At 46.3% G+C, this 19,197-nt stretch overlaps 1 protein-coding gene across 1 annotated transcript in view; it reads left to right on the forward strand.

Annotated features, from left to right (window-relative positions):
- Window positions 1-13,149: 13,149 nt before the first annotated feature.
- The window catches only part of Stab2 (stabilin 2), a 181,219-nt gene continuing 175,171 nt past the window's right edge, over window positions 13,150-19,197 (forward strand). Inside the window, exon 1 of the mRNA XM_052165556.1 lies at window positions 13,150-13,402. Within this exon, the coding sequence (XP_052021516.1) occupies window positions 13,325-13,402 (78 nt within the window). The 5' untranslated portion in view covers window positions 13,150-13,324. The remainder of the gene's footprint in view (window positions 13,403-19,197) is intronic.

The raw sequence follows: 19,197 nt of genomic DNA on the forward strand, positions 1-19,197 counted from the left end.
CTAATGACTAATGAAGTTGAGCATTTTTTAAGATGCTTCTCAGCCATCCGAAGTTCTTCGGGTGAAAATTCTTTGTTTAATTCTGTACCCCATTTTTAATAGGGTTATTTGGCTTTCTGGAGTCTAACTTCTAGAGTTCTTTGTATATATTGGATATTAGCTCTCTATCTGATGTAAGGTTGGTGAAGATCTTTTCCCAATTTGTTGGTTGCTGATTTGTCCTTTAGATGGTGTCCTTTGCCTTACAGAAACTTTGTAATTTTATGAGGTCCCATTTGTCTATTCTTGATCTTAGAGCATATGCTATTGATGTTCTGTTCAGGAATTTTTTCCCCTGTACCGATGTCCTCAAGGTCTTTCCCAGTTTCTTTTCTATTAGCTTCAGAGTATATGGCTTTATGTGGAGGTCCTTGATCCATTTGGAGTTGAGCTTAGTACAAGGAGATAAGGATGGATCAATTCGCATTCTTCTGCTTGCTGACCTCCAGTTGAACCAGCACCATTTGTTGAAAAGGCTATCTTTTTTCCATTGGATGTTTTCAGCCCCTTTGTCGAGGATCAAGTGGCCATAGGTGTGTGGGTTCATTTCTGGATCTTTAATCCTATTCCATTGATCTGCCTGCCTGTCACTGTACCAATACCATGCAGTTTTTAACACTATTGCTCTGTAGTATTGCTTGAGGTCAGGGATACTGATTCCCCCAGAATGTTTTTTGTTGTTGAGAAAGTTTTAGCTATCCTGGGTTTTTTGTTATTCCAGATGAATTTGAGAATTGCTCTTTCTAACTCTATGAAAAACTGAGTTGGGATTTTGATGGGTATTGCATTGAATCTGTATGTTGCTTTTGGCAAAATGGCCATTTTAACTATATCAATCCTGCCAATCCATGAGCATGGGAGATTTTTCCATTTTCTGAGGTCTTCTTCCATTTCCTTCTTCAGAGTCTTGAAGTTCTTGTCATACAGATCTTTCACTTGTTTGGTCAGAGTCAAGGCATTAGGTTGTACTTTGCGCGCGCCTTTGTGCCTGTGTAAGTCTGTGTGTGTCATCTCTGTATGTCTGTGTGTGTATGTGTGTAGGTGTGGGGGGAGGTGTCTGTCTGTGTGTCTGTGTGTATGTGTGTGTGTGCCTGTGTGTCTGTGTACGTCTGTGTGTGTCATCTTTGTCTGTCTGTGTGTGTGTGTGTGTGTGTGTAGGTGTGGGGGGAGGTGTCTGTCTGTGTGTCTGTGTGTATGTGTGTGTGTGCCTGTGTGTCTGTGTACGTCTGTGTGTGTCATCTTTGTCTGTGTGTGTGTGTGTAGGTGTGGGGGGAGGTGTCTGTCTGTGTGTCTGTGTGTATATGTGTGTATACCTGTGTGTCTGTGTACATCTGTGTGTGTCATCTATGTATGTCTGTGTCTATGTGTGTGTGTGTGTATGTGTATGTGGGTGTGGGTGTGTGTGCCTTACATAAGCTCATTATTGTGCAGTGTTGGCTATCAGAAGAAGGAGATGAGTTAGCACGTACTTCTCTCTGGAAGGCTCCGAACTAGCAAGGCCCCAGCTAAGCTGTGAAAACCCCACTTTGTTAATTTTGTGCCCTTTCTGTGGAGCCACATGGACATAACTCTAAGCCCCATGCCTTCACCTCCTGCAGGGTCCCCCACTATTGAAACTGGCCCACAGGACTGAGAATGTAGAATGCTTGCCCAGTTTGCATGAAGTCTTCCCCTCCCCCATTCCTCTATCCTTCCCCCCCCCCACCCCCCGAACTAGATCTCCAGCACACACCAGGTGTGCTGGTGCATTCCTGCAATCCAGCATCTAGGGAATAGAGACGGGGGTTTCAGAAGCTCCCTGGCTACACAGAGGGCTTGAGATGAAACTGGGTACATGAGAACCTGTCCCCCTCCCCCCAAAACCCTCAGTTACAGGTGCAGAAAACCCACCTCAGGTTAAGGTTGCTGGGTTTCCTTTCTGCTCTCGGTTCAGCAGTTGGATGAGCTAAAATCTTACCCCGCTGGACTGCAGCTAGAGCCCGCCTGGTAGCTGGGACCTGACAATGGCTGACTGTATTTCCTAGGTGTCCTGTTACCTGGCCCTGGACCGGCGTGCCCAGCGCTTTGTCTTCTCTTCGGTCTTCACAGGAACACTTTGCTAAAGAGGCTTTCCCTGTCCTCAGTCGACAGCAGTGACAAAGGGGACATGCAGAGAAGTCACTTGACTTTCCGGTGCAAAGTAGGAACGGTTTGCTGGCTCTGGCACAGGAAGGACTTCCTTCAACGCTCATTTCTCCAAGGTCGCATGGCTCCATCCGGCCACAGCTGACACCAATGACTTGTTTCAGAAGAATAAAGATACAGATAAATGTGCCCCTTGCCTCCGGAATGTCCTGAGACTCTGCTCATCTACACAGTGCGGCCTTTGACTCCCCACAGCAGTGGAAGGGGCTCAGTTCGGGACTCCTAATGGCCACACTTTCTCTTTAAGGCTCACTTCCAAATGCCACCTCACCAATACATTAGCTCTCATCACTCTAGCCCAGGGTGCCCTTCCTAAGACCCTAAAACACTGCCAATGATTGATTCAGTACCTCTGTGTAATGATACTCCTAGGGTTTGGATGAGAACATGGAGTCGTGTGTTTGAGCAGCTGGTCCCCAACTGATACCATTCTTTGGTCAGCTTGTGGAATCTTTAGGAGGTAGAGGCTCATTAAAGGAAGTAGGTTACCAGAGAGTGAGCCTTGAGATTTTAGAGCCTGTCTCCACTTCCTGTTCACCCTTTACTTCCTGGTCGTAGATGAAATGGCGCCAGCTACCTCATGCTCTTGCTTCTGTTCCTTCCCACCATGAAGTGCTGTGCCCACCGGAGCTGTGACAGAACGCCCAGCCTTCTTTCCTGGAGTTGCTCTTCTTCAGGAATTTTTGTCACCACAATAAAAGTAGCCGATGTCACTGCTGGCACTGCATCTATGGGATGGGGGCTATCTCACTCCAACAAACAAGGCATATAGATTTGATTGATCAAAGATTATTCCAACAGTCCCTTCTAAACGTTCCCATGCACCGGGTGTGGGTCCTGATACGTAGCCACAATCTCTCCAGGTCCATTGAGCAAGTAAGTCTTTGTAAGTACCTGCGGGTCACAAAGTGGCGACCGACCTGTAAGTGCCTCTCTGGGCCTCCTGCCTCAAGGCAGTCGGCTCCTGGTTGAGCCCCAGAAGTGAACATCCCTGGCTAGTTCTTATTTCCTGGGGACCTGTTGGTGGCCCTCACAGTTGTGAACACAGGTAGGCAAAGAGTGGGAAATAAAGGACGACCTACTCTCTAGACGTGCATCCGCTTCATGACGCAGCTCCGCCCACCAGTCCTTTGCATGCCACACCCCACCCCTGCACTCCCAGCCCCAGAGTATGTGTGCCTCCAAGTTCTGATTGTCAACCTGATTGAAATGGAGACTCAACTAGGAGGCCCACTTCAGGATACGTCTGTTAGGATGTCTCCAGAGAGGCTTAACTCTGGTGGGAAGACCCACCCTGAATATGGATACTACCATTCCCTGGGCTGGGGTCCCAGAATAGAAAAGAAAAAGAAAGAAGAAAAAAAGAAAAGAAAAGAAAACCAGCTTAAGATGAGTATTCATCTCTCTGTTTCCTGAGTACAAATACAGTGTGACCAACTCTCCCTCATGCCCCCCCCCCACAGCGATGGAGTGCACCCTCGAATAGCAGAACCACAATAAACCTTCCCTTCCTCGAGTTGCTTTGTCCAGTGTTTTGTTGTAGCAATGGGAAAAGTGGCCAGTGCAAACTTATTTAACAAACCATCTCTCTCTCTTCCTCTCTCCCTCTCTCTCTCTTCCTCCCTCCCTCTCTCTCTCTCTCTCTCTCTCTCTCCCTCTCTCTCTCTCTTCCCCCCCCTCTCTCTCTCCCTCCCTCCCTCTCTTTCCCTTTCTCTCCCTCTCTGTGTCCTTGCGCATCTCCACACCATTTTTCCTAAGCATGAGTTCTCTCCAGGGTGACATCAGTGACTCGAAGCCCCACTTCTTAGCGCGCCAAGCCCAGTGGAACAGGACCAAATACTACACGAGATAAGATTCTAAAAAGTGTTTGCTGTTTTCATGTTTGTTGAAATGCAGAACTTAACTGGGTCTAGCATGTGTTTTCTCATGATGTCTACTTTATCCAGAGCAAAATGACACTACTGTTAATTGAAGGAAGGAAAATGTGTCTGAGGCCACAGTGCACACACACACACACACACACACACACGGAGAGGGGGAAGGAGGAAAAAGGAGAAAAATGAAAGAAGAATAAAAGAGAGAGAGGGGAGGGAGGAAGAAATGGAGAGAGAGTGGGGCAGAGAAAAGAATGGCAGATTTGTGACTAGGAAGTGGGTTTCTTATGTCTATCCTGAGGCTAGGGCCAGTGTCAATCTGTATTTCTTGGTAGATGAGGGAAGATGTTTTCTTTTTTCGTAGAAAGGTCATTTACATGCAAGCATAAAGCTAAAACCCAAAATAGAATGTAGAATTCATTGCCATTCACCCTGTTATTTAGCAAAGGCTCCAGGACTCCAGTAGTTAAGATCCCTGTGTTACATGGGACAGAATCAGCTCCCAGACTCTGATTTTCCCCAAGGTGATCATAGAAATTCCCACTGTTTCTCTGACCGTGGAGGCCACCTAGAAAAGAAGGTGCTTGGGATTGACTTGTGTTTGTAATACTTTGAGAGAGAAAAGCCTTCTAGTGTGTGCATGACCAAGTACAACCCACTTACAAAGTTTGGCAGAATGCACACACACACACACACACACACACCACACCTCCCAAGGAACCTTGCCCTGCCCCCCCCCCCCCCCCCCCCCCCCCCGTTCAAAGACAGCTTCCTTTTGTTGACAGCAATTGCGCCAGCTGAGCGACTCTTTTGAGCCACACAACAAAAAGGTATGCAAAGAGGCAGCTTTCAAGACCTAATCTATGGTGAAGGCCACCCCTTCCCAGACAAGCAGGGTGGCTGTCAGCTGCCAGCCACATTCCAGGGATGGGAGGGAGAGTGTGCCCTCTGCCCAGAGCTACCTCAGCCCCTCCCTATAAAGGCCAAGGCCGGCATCCCACAGACAGCATTCCTCTGCAGTACAGCTGCACTGTGTTCCAGCACACCCCGTTGCACTGCTGATTTAATGAGGCCTCCAGGACACTGGGTTTGCGAGTGAGAGCCACCAGGCTGCCGAAACTCCAGACACTTGAGTTTTTTAGATTCCTTCATCTGAGAATCCTGGGCCATTAGTGGGAATATTTTAAAATAAGCACCATCATAATAAAAACAAAAAAACCAACCCACTTGACTGACAGGTGGGATTTTGTTAATTCTCTTCTTATCCAAACAAAAGAGTATTAGTAGCAAACAGAGCGTAAGCCAGTTTCAACTCTGCAATGCGCTAGCTGGGGGAAACTTCTGAACAACATTAAACTTCAATTCCTCAGCTATAAGATGAACACGTTAACCTCATCTTCCTTAAAGGACTACCAGAGAGCTGAGTTACAAAAACCAACCAAACAAACAAACAAATTAAATCATGACTCTTGTATTGTATCCAGTCCCTTGAATGTGCTCGACAAACATTTATCAGAATAGATGTAATACTAGAAAACCACCATAAATATTTTCAATGTCACTGTTATCTGAACCTCTTCCTTACTGTCCTTTCCCCTAACAATTCCAAGAAAATGAATTATAATCTGAAAGTGGTTTGAACAGTGACTAACAGATGATATATAACTTCCAACTATTGTTACTGTTGTTGCTGATAGCAGTGCTATTATTATTGAGTAAGAAATAAAACACAGTACTTGTGGAGATAAAAATCAATCAACAGGACCTATCTGATTATTCTATGTTCTGTGTTCCTGGCTGGCCTGGAACTGTTTTTGTAGACCAGGCTAGCCTCATACTTCTAGAAATCTGCCTGTCTGTGTCTTGCAAGCACTGGGATTAAAGCTCTGTGGCTCCATACCTGGCCTCTGATATGCAATTTTAAGAGGAAAAAAGAAAATAAAACTTATAGGAAAATGAGATTAAATATGATCCACAGTTTAGCTAAAGCAGGAGTTGTCCAAGCCAACACCCACAAGGAAAAGTGGTATTACCCACCACCCATTACTCATTTGTCTTCACATTGTCTATAGTTGTTAATCATACTACAAGAAAATAATGTAGCTGCCAGATACACTTAGGGCCTATAAAGCCAAAGATTTTACCCTCTGGTACTTTACAGAGAAAGTTCACTGACCTTAAAATCTGAAGAGAATGCAGGGATTTAAAAACAGCATCTTATATGGAATATGTCATCATTAGATTTTTTTTTCCAAGAATGAAGTGAATAAATGAACAGGAAACAACTGATGGATTGTCACCCTGACCACAGGGCTTCATGAAGTCACGACCACCTCACACTGGTGTGTCAGCTCTGTTACTGTCCTGAGGAACTGCATGGACCATTGTTAGGAATGAATGGGCCATAAATATTGCTTGGAAATCAGATAATAATACAAGGTTCCTGCAAGCTGGCTCCACGTGTTTCTCATTCTCTTCAAGCCAGGGAGAGGAAGCTTGTGACAGCTGAACATGCATCCGATTTGGCAGTGAGGTCGTGTGGAGAACAGCGCAAAGGAGAAAGATGATTGTCTAAGACTAAAGGATGTCCTTGTCTCCGGCAGAATGAAGGAAATGAGTGTGCGTGGTTCTCAGTCCTGCTGAGCTCGTCGGTATAAAGAGAAGGCAGGCCCCTACACTCACATCAATCACAAGAAAAACCTAGACAAAAGCTGGTTTAGATCTGGTTAGAATTTGGAATGTTAATTTTTAACACAACTGTGAGCTAAAATTTCTGCAAGAGCTCCTGGTCTAACAGTGTGTGCTCGGTCATCCTCCATGGCATGGGGTGAACCTAGCTTTAGCTTTGATCTCTATGCTCATCCATGAGAGTTTAGCATATTGTCAAGTGCTCAGAGTCCTTGAGCAAGACCAGATGACTGAATTGGGTCTGACAGCATGGGTTGTAACCCTAGCACTTGAGAGGCTGGCACAAGAGGATCACCACAAATATGAAGCCAGGCTGGGCTCCATAGTGAATTACAGGTCTTCTAGGGCTACAAAACAAGACCTTATTACAAAAGAAAAAGACAGTCGAACAAACAATGGAGTGGTAGACCAGTTGTCAGATTTACTGCACAATAAGGCCAACAGTTGATGATGTCTTTGATTGAGAGATTTGTAGCAAGGCTCTTCCAAGATCCATCCTCATCATTTACTGTGGGCAGCATAGCATCTCCTTCACCCCCTGCGCTAACCTGAATGTCCTCTGCGGAACCAGTCTTTCCCCATCGTAGCTATGCTGATGATCCCATTCTTAGTCCCAGATTGCCTGATACTATATTTCATTCCTACAAATACTTCAGCAGGCCATTTTATAATAAAGATAGGCAAATAGAAAACCTGTGGCTTTAAAATCATAGGGGTTTATTTCCTGGCCTAATGGGTAAACTCCTAGGTGGTGAAGGAGCCTGGCCCTGGGTTACTTAAATACCAGATGTCCTCCTACTTGATGGACCCACAGCAGCTGTGCAGTTGGCCTGCTTGGAAATCTCTAACTTAACTCAGCTTTCTGATGTAACACAAAGATATAATAGGGTGTTCCCTGCGTTAATTTTGAAGGGATTAAATAAATACAACGTAAAGGTCAGAATATATGACACATGTGTGTAAACTTAGTCACTCAGGCCACCAGCTGGCAGAGCATGAGAGAAAACATGCAGAGAGGTGTCCTAGACCTGATGCTTCAGTGCAGAAAGACAGGTGCCAACAAACATGACATGAAATCATAGTCTAGTAGAGTTTGTGCTGGAAACTAAAATGCAGCAGTGCAACAGAGTGGCTTAATGCCCACATCAGCTCTAGTGTAAGATTCTCTAATGACGGGAACAACTAAATGGATACCAATGACAGAGAAGAGTGACGTCAATCAGCCAATGAGAAGAGGCAACAGCCCTCCAGGGGGAAAGAGGACTGGGTATTTTCCCTCACTGTCACTCACATTGACAGTGTTGAATACATGCATAGGATAAAGTGGGATTGATACGATGCAGTAAACTCTAGATGCTTCAGAGACTGAAGAGAAGACCAGAGAGATAGGTTGGGGGTGCCTCAAAGCTACAGCCAGCACTTAACTCCAAGAACATTTGTTCTTACTTATATCTGTAAAAGAGATTCCTGAGTGCTGTTTGTGGGAGGATTATAGACCATGGAGAGGATTGTAGAGAGTATAGGATGCTACTACAATAATGTAGACAAGCAGTCATGATGGTCTCATCCAAGAAGAGATGGTGGGAGCAGAAAGAACTGACTTAGTAGGATTCTTAGTAGGACTCTACCCGTCGATGGTAGATTCAACGGCAACTGCTGCTATTTCTGGTGGAGGGAAAAAAGGCAAACACAAATTACTTGAGCTGGGTATGGTGGAGCACACCTATAATCCCAGACTTACGAGGAGGATGCAGGAGGATGAGTGAAAGGGTGTATGAGGCTTTGTCTTTAAAAAAAGAAAAAGAAAAAATAGAAAATCAGTGGAGTCATAGATGGCAAATGTTCACTACTCCTACATATTAAATAATCCCTGTATTATTTAATATGTAGCACACCAGAAAGGCATTATGGGAATGACTGAGTACCCACTATCTACTGATTGATTAAATGACTGCAAGACAGGAAGAGGAAAAATACAAAACGGATGTTGAGAGGAGGAGTTAAAAGAAACTTGGCCTATATTTTACTTTTGCCTACAGCAACGTCAGCTGAATGGCTTCCAGAAAAAAGAAAAAGAAAAATCATACACACACACACACACACACACTACAGATGGATGCATGCACCAAGGTTTCCTATGCAAAGATCTAAACCAACAGAGGAAAAGGAAAGGCCTTGGAGACAAGGGCATATGTGTTGGACACATCCCCTGCTTAGGGAAGCTGACATCTCAAAACACCAGGATCTACTGAGTGTCCAGGAAATCCTACAGCTGTGTCAGCACCGAGCAGCAACCTGAAGCATCGATTTGCTAGGGCAGAGGACCATGGTAAGGAACCAGGCAAGCAGAGGACCAGGCACAGGCACGGTCCTAGGAGACAGCGCCTGGGCCCCAGAGTGCATCCTACCTGAGACATGAGCATTCCAGCAGAAACTGGCAGACTCTGGAGCTCCAGGAGGTGATACTTCATAAAAGCAATTCTCTAATCCCCCAAGAAATGAGAATAAACTAAAAGAAATTACATGTGAAGACATAAACAGGATAGTTTCTAATATCATTTGGAGCTAAGGGGGTCTGTGTTCAGATGCTGGTGTCAGCTTGACTTCTGACCTTCAAGAGTGACCATTCTGTGTGGCTCAGCCCACCTCTGCTGGGGAAATATTATGAGCAAACCACAGCATGGCAATAAATCCTTGGCTTCAACATATTCCCCCTGCTTTGTCTGCCTCAGCATCCGACACGCTCTCCGCTTCTCCTCTGGTACTATATATAGCTTTGAGGGGTGAAGCAATCCCATATGGTTTGAAGGGGGAACATTAGTATAACAGCCAGGCAGGGTGGCACACGCCTGCTGTCCCACCTACTCTGGAGGCAAAGGCAAGAAGATCAGGAGTCCCCTGTCACCCTCAGCCATGTAGCAAGTTTGAGTTGGGCTAAAGTCGAACCTATCCTCAGTCACGTGCAGCCCATAAGTCACATGTCAGATACACCTATATAAGCCTGTCTAAGCTTTATCTTGTACACAAAGCTTAAAGCATCAGGTGATCCAGTGGCCTGTGTTATACTATGCTGAGATGGCAAAACCAGCGGACTAGCTAATGGGCCACTGTCGGTACGGATAAGTCATCTCTTTCAATCCTGACATGCACCCCACCATAGTTGTTACTTTGAGACTTAGTCTCACTACACGGCCTTAGCTGGCTGGCAGCTCTCCACATAGACCAGGCTAGCCTGAACAAGTGTACATCAGACATGTCTGGCATCAACCAGGGGTCTTCTGCGGTCATACCTCAGTACAATAATGACGAGACAGCAGCCAGTTGGATAGGGTCCACCACGGATCATGTTTAATTTAAATTCCATACACACACAGGGTGGCAGGCCACCTATATAAGCAGAGATCCTGACCGAGTAAGATAACTGTGGCATCAATTACTATGATGTTATCGTGCCACCTTATTGACCATGAATAAATCACTCATTTCTTTAGGCCTCAGATGCTATACCTGCCAAACTCAGGTGGCTTTCCTTGTCCATTCTATTTTGTAGAAATATTTAGGTGGGACAGTATGTATGCAATAAACTGGGAGCTATAATGAACAAAGCAGAGTGCAACAACCTACAAAAAAAGGACAGAAAGTGCATTAAGAAAAATATCAACATTCTGTCCAGGAAGAGAAACACAGATTGGCAGAATGGGAACAACCCTGGGCAGGGGCAACCCCAGGCTTCCTCAGACCCACCACCGGAGAAGAGACTGGGCCAGGTCTGACACCCTCCATGTTGTGCAAATAAAGGCTGAAGAGTGATTATTACCCACCATGTGCGTGGGGTGCTCTACGCTGCTTGTGAGTTCCAGGCATCTTGGAGGACACAGTGACAGGGGGTTTGAATACACTGAAGAGCTGATATTTACAGTACTCAAAAGAACTTAACTGGGCTGGAGAGGTGGCTCGGCGGTTAAGAGCACCCACTGCTCTTCCAGAGGTCCTGAGTTCAATTCCCAGCAACAACATGGTGGCTCACAACCGTCTGCAATGAGATCCGATGTATGCGTGTACATTAAATAAATAAATAAATAAATAAATAAATAAATAAATAAATAAATAAATTCTTTTTAAAAAAAGAACTTAACCAAAACAAAATCAGTTAACATGACTATGCAGACAATTACTGCTATGTGGGCGGCATTTGTCAATGTCTCTGATTGCTGAAGTCTGTACACAGGTCCTAAGCAGACTAACTCTACTTTCTGATAACCTAGAAAATAAAATATCTCCCTGATAAAGTCTAACACCATTTCCCCCTGAGGCAGACCAAGAGAGCATCAGATCTAGAGATTGCTGACAGAATTATAAAAAATAAAATAAAATAAAATAAAAATCTCTGTCTCAAAGGTTTGGAAACATCCTCAAAGCTGAACTGTTTCTTCTTCCTGATGTTTCTCTGACATAGAAATCAGACCCTCAAACTAGTCTAACAGGAGCAGTCAACCAAGGAGAAGGGCTTCTCCAGGCTCCTGGTGAGGGGCTTTCTTCTCCAGAGAGTCTGTAGCTTCTTCCAGAACTAAACAGTGACTAGAAACATAATGTCACAACTTTTCCTGGAACAGATCACATTCCAAGCCTCAGATATGTTCTTCACACACTTCTAAAAGAAAACATACCAGAAAGAGACTTCTAACAGTTCTATCTCTCTCTGGTATATCAGCTGAGGAAACATGGCTTCCAGGACAAGTGGCCCTCAGCATCCCATTGGTATCACACAATTCCTCCTCGAGTAATAGTCCGGTGCAAACAAGATCAACCGGGAAGCCTCAAGAAGTCCTCGTCTGTCCTCCTCGGACATACGGAGCACGGAGGTGGCTCCTCTGGGAAAACACTGGACATTAGAGGTTTCTAAGACTGCCCCTGGGAATTCTAATGAGCAGCCACGTGGAGATTCACTGAGATGTGAATACCCATGCCTCCCTTTTCTTACCATTTAAACCGTATTTGTCTCCAAAGAGTCTGTGCTAGAAAGCTCTCGGGTGACTGGAGCTCAAGGTGGCACATAAAAACTTGGGGTGGGGCTATAGAAAAAGAAGGTCATTTAGCCGAATCTATTGCATGCGTCTGCAGATTAACTCAGTGTCCTATTTGTGGGTGACCCAGGATGTCATCCCTCCTATTCTGGGTCTGACTGGCGCCCACCGTGGTCTCCAGCAGGGCTAGGGATCTACCCGCTGTGCGTGAGGGGAAGAAGACCGTGGGAAACAGCGTGGACACTAGAACCCGGCTAAGGGCTGGGTTAGCCATCTGCCAGCTACAGGACCAAGATACTGGCTGTCTTGTTTGCTTTCTACTGCCTCGATAACACCTGACCAGAACCAACTTAAAGGAGGAAAGGGTTTGCTTCATCTCGTAGCTGACAGTCCATCATAAAAGGCTGTCAGGACAGGAACCTGAAGGCAGGAGCTGACGGAGAGGCCATGGAGGACCAGTGCTCACCCGATAGCTCTCCCTGGCTTCCTCAGCCTGCTTCCTTATACAACCCAGGACCACCTGCTCAGGGCTGGCACCGCCCACAGTGGGCTGGACCCTCCCACATCAATCATTAATCAAGTCAATGCCCCAGGCAGGTTCCCTGTCCCCAATCACCTCGAGGACTAGAACAGCATCTGGCTCCAAGTGAGTTTGCAGGGTTTGGCTGTTGTTATTTTTATTATTTTCAGGCCTGTGTTTCTGCTCTAGGCTTTAAGCAGAGAGGCGATGCAGAAAAGGGTCACCCTGTGTCGTTGCCATCAAAAAATTCACAACTGGCACTGGAGAAGGACAGACAGATAGATGGACTACAAAATGTATGCCTGGGCTTTTGTGTGAAATTCAGGAGGAGTAGAAGAAAATATCCTGAAAAACTGGCCTTACTCAGCCTTGAAGGGCTGCATTAAAAAAGCAGGCTCCGTCACCCACTGCTTGAATAATCTCGAAGAGAAGAGTGGGTAGAAAACCCAAGCATTAGCACCAGCGTGAATTTTGACAGGCACGGGAGGATGAAGACACCACCATCTTCCGAGGCAAGGAGCAGGCTTCTGGAAATTATTTCCATGCCTAGGTCTATGCACAGTGATGGGCACTCCCACAAATTCTCCCTATAGAACATCCAAACCCATATGTTGGAACAGAGAGGCCCGGGGTGCTCTGTGGCATGGTGTGGTGTGGAAAGGGCCGCAGGCAGGTTCAGGGCAGCGCAGCCACAGCGACAGGAGGGGAACCATTTCTGGGAGTTCCGCAAGGCACAGACATCCCAGCTCAGATCTCTGCCTCGGCCCCTTCAGGAAATCCTGTCACTCGGCTAGGATTTATATACAGCTCAGAGTGGCCAACTCCACCGAGCTCCTGAGGTTAGTCAGTCTGGCCTCACCTCTTCCTAACGAGGGAAAGGAAAAGATTTAAACGTAGACACCACAGCCACTACCAACAAGAGGACAAATTCTCCAGGCACTCATCAAAGGAGTTAAAATAGTTGGAGGGGACCCTGGAGCCAGCTTTTCCCCAGCATGCTGCTGCCTTTAATCCCCATCCTCCTGGGGTTCCTTGTGCAGAATACCTGCTCCTCACCTGAAGCCCCAGCACTGGTAAGATAAACATTCCAGTGTTTTGCCTCGTTGATGTGCTCTAGACGGTTTCGTTCTCCCGTGTAATCTTGGTCAAAAAGCCCTACCTGGCTCCATATGAATTAAGAGAAAACTTACAAGAATAAGATCCTAAACCAGAGGTGCTATCTTTCTGGGGCTGGCTGGGGCGGCTGCTTCTCCTCTGGGGCTGCCTGAGTCGGCTGTTTCTTGTCTGCCCTGCTGACTCTTCTGCTGGCATCTCTGTTTTTAGTTCTGACATTTCTCTTTCCCTGGCAGAGCTTCGTGTTCTGGGTTTTGTTGGACTGCCCTATCGCTGTGGGTATCTACCAGCCATCTTCCCAAATGTAGAGATCTAGCGCGGCTGTAGGAGGGTGCGGAGGGGAATTCCAGGGTAGAGAGGTGATGCCCTGCTGATGACGGGAAGCATCAGAAACATTTCCGAAATCCATCAGGCGCTCACACGTGCCTTCCTCCTTCCTCGGCTGTAGTGGGAGGACCACGGTGACCTTAAAGACCCAAGAGAAGCTCACACAGGCGCTGTACCTGTATGAGGTTGCTGTCTCAGTGATGAGCAGTCCTGGGAACATTATATAAGTGGTATATATAAACATAAGTGTCAGATCTCAGCACCAGCAGAGCTGCTGCTGCTGCTGCTGCTGCTGCTGCTGATGATGATGATGATGGTGATGATGCTAATGCTGATGCTGTAAGATCACTGTGGCTCTGAGGACACTTTCCTGAGAATGTGGCAGACAGCACAATGGGGACCTTTCCAGTCCAGAAGTTAGAGAGGGGCACATTTGAACTGAGACTTCAAAATATTTCAGAGGGTAGGCCTTTGGGCTGCCCACTACACTACCCATTCAACCCTAAGCAGGTAAACTAATCCCACTAACTTGTTGCTTCCCCAGACAGGGCTCTGCAGATGGTTTGGATTGCTGTCACAGTTATCGTCAGCATGGAGGGCTTGCTTCTGTGTAGGCGCCTGGCCTCGACCACTGTCCTAAGCTGAGTTTGTTCCTCAGCTGGCTTAAGTTTATGAGATGAGTTATTCCATTTGAAAACAGTAATTTGAAAGTCAGATAGATAGATAGAGAGATAGATAGACAGTTAGACAGATAGACAGATAGACAGATATAGATGATGGATAGATAAACAAATTTATGTCAGACAAATATATATTTATTCATCCGTTCATTCACTCTACATCTTGCTCACTGTCCCCCATCCTGGTCACCCCTCCCACAATCTTTCCCCCCACACACCCCTCCCTGAGAGTGTAGAGGCTCCCCCTGGGTGTACCCTGATCCCAGCACGTCAAGCCTCTGCAGGCGTAGGTGCATCCTCTTCCATGGAGATGCACAAGGCATCCAAGCTAGAAGCACATATCTCATGGACAGGCAATAGTTTCTGGGATAGCCCCAGCTCCAATTGTTTAGGACCCACGTGAAGACCAAGCAGCACGTTTGTGACACATGCCTACGGCCAGCCTGTGTATGCTCTTTGGTTGGTGGTTCAGTCTCTAATAGCCCCAAGCAAGGGTCCAGGTTAGTTGACTCTGTGCAACTTCCTGTGGAGTTCCTATCTGCTTCAGAGCCCACAATCCTTCCCTCAACTCTTTCATAAGAGTCCCCAAGCTCCATCCACTGTTTTGCTATGGGTGTCTGCATCCTGCTGAGTCAGCTGCTGGGTGGAGCCTCTCAGAGGACAGCCATGCTAGGTTCCTGTCTGCAAGCATGACAGAGCATCATTGATAGTGTCAGGGATTGGTGCCTGCCCACGGAATGGGTCTCAAGTTGGGTCAGTTATTGGTTGGACATTCCCTCAGTCTGTGCTCCATCCCCTGTGCCTTCATTCCTTATAGACAGGATAAACTTTGGGTAGAAAGTTCAATGAGTGAGTTGGTGTCCCTATCACTCCACTGTGGTTCCTTCATGGTGACAGGAGGTGGTCTCTTCAGGTTCCATATCCTCAATGCTGTGAATCACAGCTAAGGTCGCCCCCCCCCCATGGATTCTTGGCAGCCTCCCCTATCCCAGGTCTCTGTCACATCCTTGAGACGCCTTCTACCTCCCCACCCCTGTCAGCTGTAGATGTCCATTCATTCTCATGGCTATCTGGCCATCTCTCCTGTCCTTCCCCACACCTGATCCTGAATCCCCCATTCTCCTTCCCATCCCCTCTCCCATCCAGTTCCCTCCCTCCATCTGCCTCTGATGACTATTCCCCCTTCTAAGTGAGATTCAAGCATCCTTACTTGGGTCTTCCTTCTTGTTTAGCTTCTTTGGGTCTGTGGGGTGTAGCATGGGTTTCCTGTATTTTATGGCTAATATCTACTTATCAGTGAGTACATAGCATGCATGTCCTTTGGGGTCTGAGTTACCTCACTATTCTCAAGTACCATCCATTTGCCTGCAAATTCACAATGTCTTTTAATAACTAAACAGTGTTCTCTTGCATACATGTACCACGTCATATTAGTGGCATATATTGGTCATGTAAACTTGCTGTGTAGCTGAGGATCACCTTAAATGTCTGGCCCTCCTGACTCTGCCTCCTGAGTGATAGAATTATAGGCCTGTACCACAAACTCATGATCTTATGCAGTACTGAGGATTGAACCCAGGGCTTTGCACATGCTGGCAATTATGCTGATGAACAGAGCCACATCCACACTTCACCCCGAAGAACTTCTTTAAAAGAGAGTTAAAGTTGGTCATATTAAGAATAAAAACTGAATATGGTATCAATTCATCCATCTATCAGAAGAGAAACTCCAATGTAAACAAAACCTTGCTTTTAGAAAACTTGAGTCATGCCACAAACAGTTAAATAGAGTGTTGTGTTATTATACACTTAACAGCCAGGGGCACTTTGGTTCACTTTTGGTTCACTTTGGTTTCACCAAAAGAAAGCTCTAATAAAAATAGAGATTGGTTTTCTCTGTGCCACTTGGGCACTTGAAGAAAGGGCTGATCAAGGAATCAAGAGTCTGATAACTCATACGTGACCTGGGGCAAGTCACTACATATGCCAAACTGTCTTCAGTCCTCTGCCCCACGCACTCTGCAATGAGAATGGTGACCCTCAGCCTACTCTCTGGAGCAATGAAAATCAGATGACACGTTTGGAAATCTGCATAGCCACTCTGTATTCTGTGACTTCACATATGCTGATGACCTTAGAGGCGATAGCATTTCCACCACACCTAACCCAGGCTGGGCTGCTTTAATAACAAAGAAATATGAGCTGTACCCTGAAGTGCCTGGAATTCTTAAGCAGAGAGCAAAGGCTAACAAGTGGAGTGCTAGGGTCCTAGCTCAATTGGTCTTTACCCAGCATTCTCAAGAGCCAGAGGTTCTATCCCTGGAACTGCGTATATGCTCGGTGATGGGTATGCCCAACATACCCAGCATATACCCAGCGCTTGGGAGGTAGCAGCAAAAGGATCAGAGCTTCAGCGTCATTTTTGTCTCTTAGCATCTTTGAGGGGGTGTGGCTACTTAGGACCCTTTCTCAGAAACAAGAACAATAACAAACTGATGGAAGACTTGAAGTTGAACAAAGGAGAGAAAGAACGAGAATGGTTTTGTGGAAGAGACAGGGAAAGCATGCCTTTGGAGGATGGAGGTTAGTTATCCTAGGTCTTAGTCAGGGTTTCTATTCCTGCACAAACATCATGACCAAGAAGCAAGCTAGGGAGGAAAGGGTTTATTCAGCTTACACCTTCTACACTGCTGTTCATCACCAAAGGAAGTCAGGACTGGAACTCAAACAGGTCAGGAAGCAGGAGCTGATGCAGAGGCCTTGGAGGGATGTTTCTTACTGGCTTGCTTCCCCTGGCTTGCTCAGCCTGCATCTCCAAAACACTGCTGTCTTCAGCTGTAAGTAGGCTTCACCAATAGACTCTCATAGGCTCTCTTCATGGTGACAAGCCTCAACTCCTATGCATGACCTCTTCAGTCCTGGGCCATCAATTGCAACTAAGGCTGCACCTTCACCAATGGCCTTCCCCGGCCTCTCACAGTGCTGAGCCTCAGCTGCTCTTCATGACCTCTTCATGCCTTCACAACCAGTACCACCTGGGTGACTCTTACACATTACCAAGTCCAGTCACAGCACAAGGTACGATCTTGGCTACCTCTGAAACACAGCCTCTGTGCTCTCAGAAAACACTTCACAGAAGATTCCACCTCAGTGATACTGGTCTCTTCTTAATCACGGTTAATTTCTTAGCTCCAGCTAACCAGCATCAATAATCCCAGTAACACAAAGGTTTGCTTTAGTGGTTCTGGTATCTTGTCAATCACAGCTGATTCTTCAGCCCCAGCTAACCAAAACCACAGAATCTTCACAATCAAAACATGGCCCTGGTAAGAGTCTTTAATCTTCCCTCTGAAATTTCACAAGCCAGGCCTCCATCTTCTACACCGTTCTCAACATTATCTTCCAAGTTCCTACACAGTTCTGAACACTAAATAGATCGTCTAGCCCAAAGTTCCAAAGTCCTTCCATTGTCCTCCCCAAAACATGGTCTGATTGTCACAGGAATTCCCCACTACACTGGTACCAATTTGTCTTAGTCAGGGTTTCTATTCCTGCGCAAACATCATGACCAAGAAGCAAGTAGGGGAGGAAAGGGTTTATTCAGCTTATACTTCCACATTGCTGTTGATCACCAAAGGAAGTCAGGACTGGAACTCAAGCAGGTCAGGAAGCAGGAGCTGATGCAGAGTCCTGGAGGGGTGTTTCTTATTGACTTTCTAAGCTCCTTTCTCTGTGATAACTCCAGTCCATTTCAAGTTGACACACAAAACCAGTCAGTACAGCCTAGGATAGGGGACGGATCACCCAGGGTAAGGCCAGATCACCAGTCAGGCTCAGAGGCAGGATGAAGAAACTTTTCAGTAACATCATCTGTTACTATGTTCCCACACACTGGGGGGGGGGTGCAGCTTGCACCTGGTACATCATAGAAAATTGGCTACTAATGTCTCTCTTATAACAGCTAATAACAAAGAGTGGGAGCTCACTGGAGGCTGCACACTTCACAAGATGTAGAGCTTGATCGCACTCCTCACTGGGCTCCAGAGTTTAGTCTGCCTAGTGTAGACTAAATTTGATGGAGAGATTAAGGAAGCTTGAAAGCTCTGTCCAGAAGAACCGGCTCCAGCACTGGGAGCAACAGGGGACTGAAGTCTGCCTGTATCACTCACTTAAACTGTTAACTCTGGGCCACCTTATGTTGCCAAATGGCTGTTCCTAGTGTGTCTGTCTGATGGGTTAATGTAATCAACATATATTTGCTGAACATCATGGTGTGTCAGGCAGCATTCTAGGGACACGGGCCATAGCAACTAACAACAACAGCAACAACAACGACAACAGCAACAACGACAATCTTTGTTCACCTGCCCCTTACCTCTCAGTTGGATTGAAATCTAAATACTACAGACCTCTCTGAAACAGACACTGTCCACCCTAGCGTTTAGCACAGCACTAGCCCCACAGCAGACATTCCTGTGGAAACAATTCTGAAATATTATCCTTGATGACAATCGATCTATGAACAATTATTGGTCTTGAATAAAACTTCTGTTTCATTAGCCCACTTGAAACAGGGACTCTGCCTTGTAGCTCCAGTTCCTCATTTTGATAACTCTAAGTAGTGACATGAACCTACCTCGTAGGGCTCCAGGTTCTGGATGGGGAATGGTGTATGTGTTTAGCACAAGCAGTATCCCCCTATCCGCCCCCTACTGCCACGGCAGACATTACTTGCTGATCGCCGATTC

The sequence above is a fragment of the Apodemus sylvaticus genome, chromosome 20, assembly GCF_947179515.1.
Source record: "Apodemus sylvaticus chromosome 20, mApoSyl1.1, whole genome shotgun sequence".
Classification (NCBI taxonomy): Eukaryota; Metazoa; Chordata; class Mammalia; order Rodentia; family Muridae; genus Apodemus; species Apodemus sylvaticus.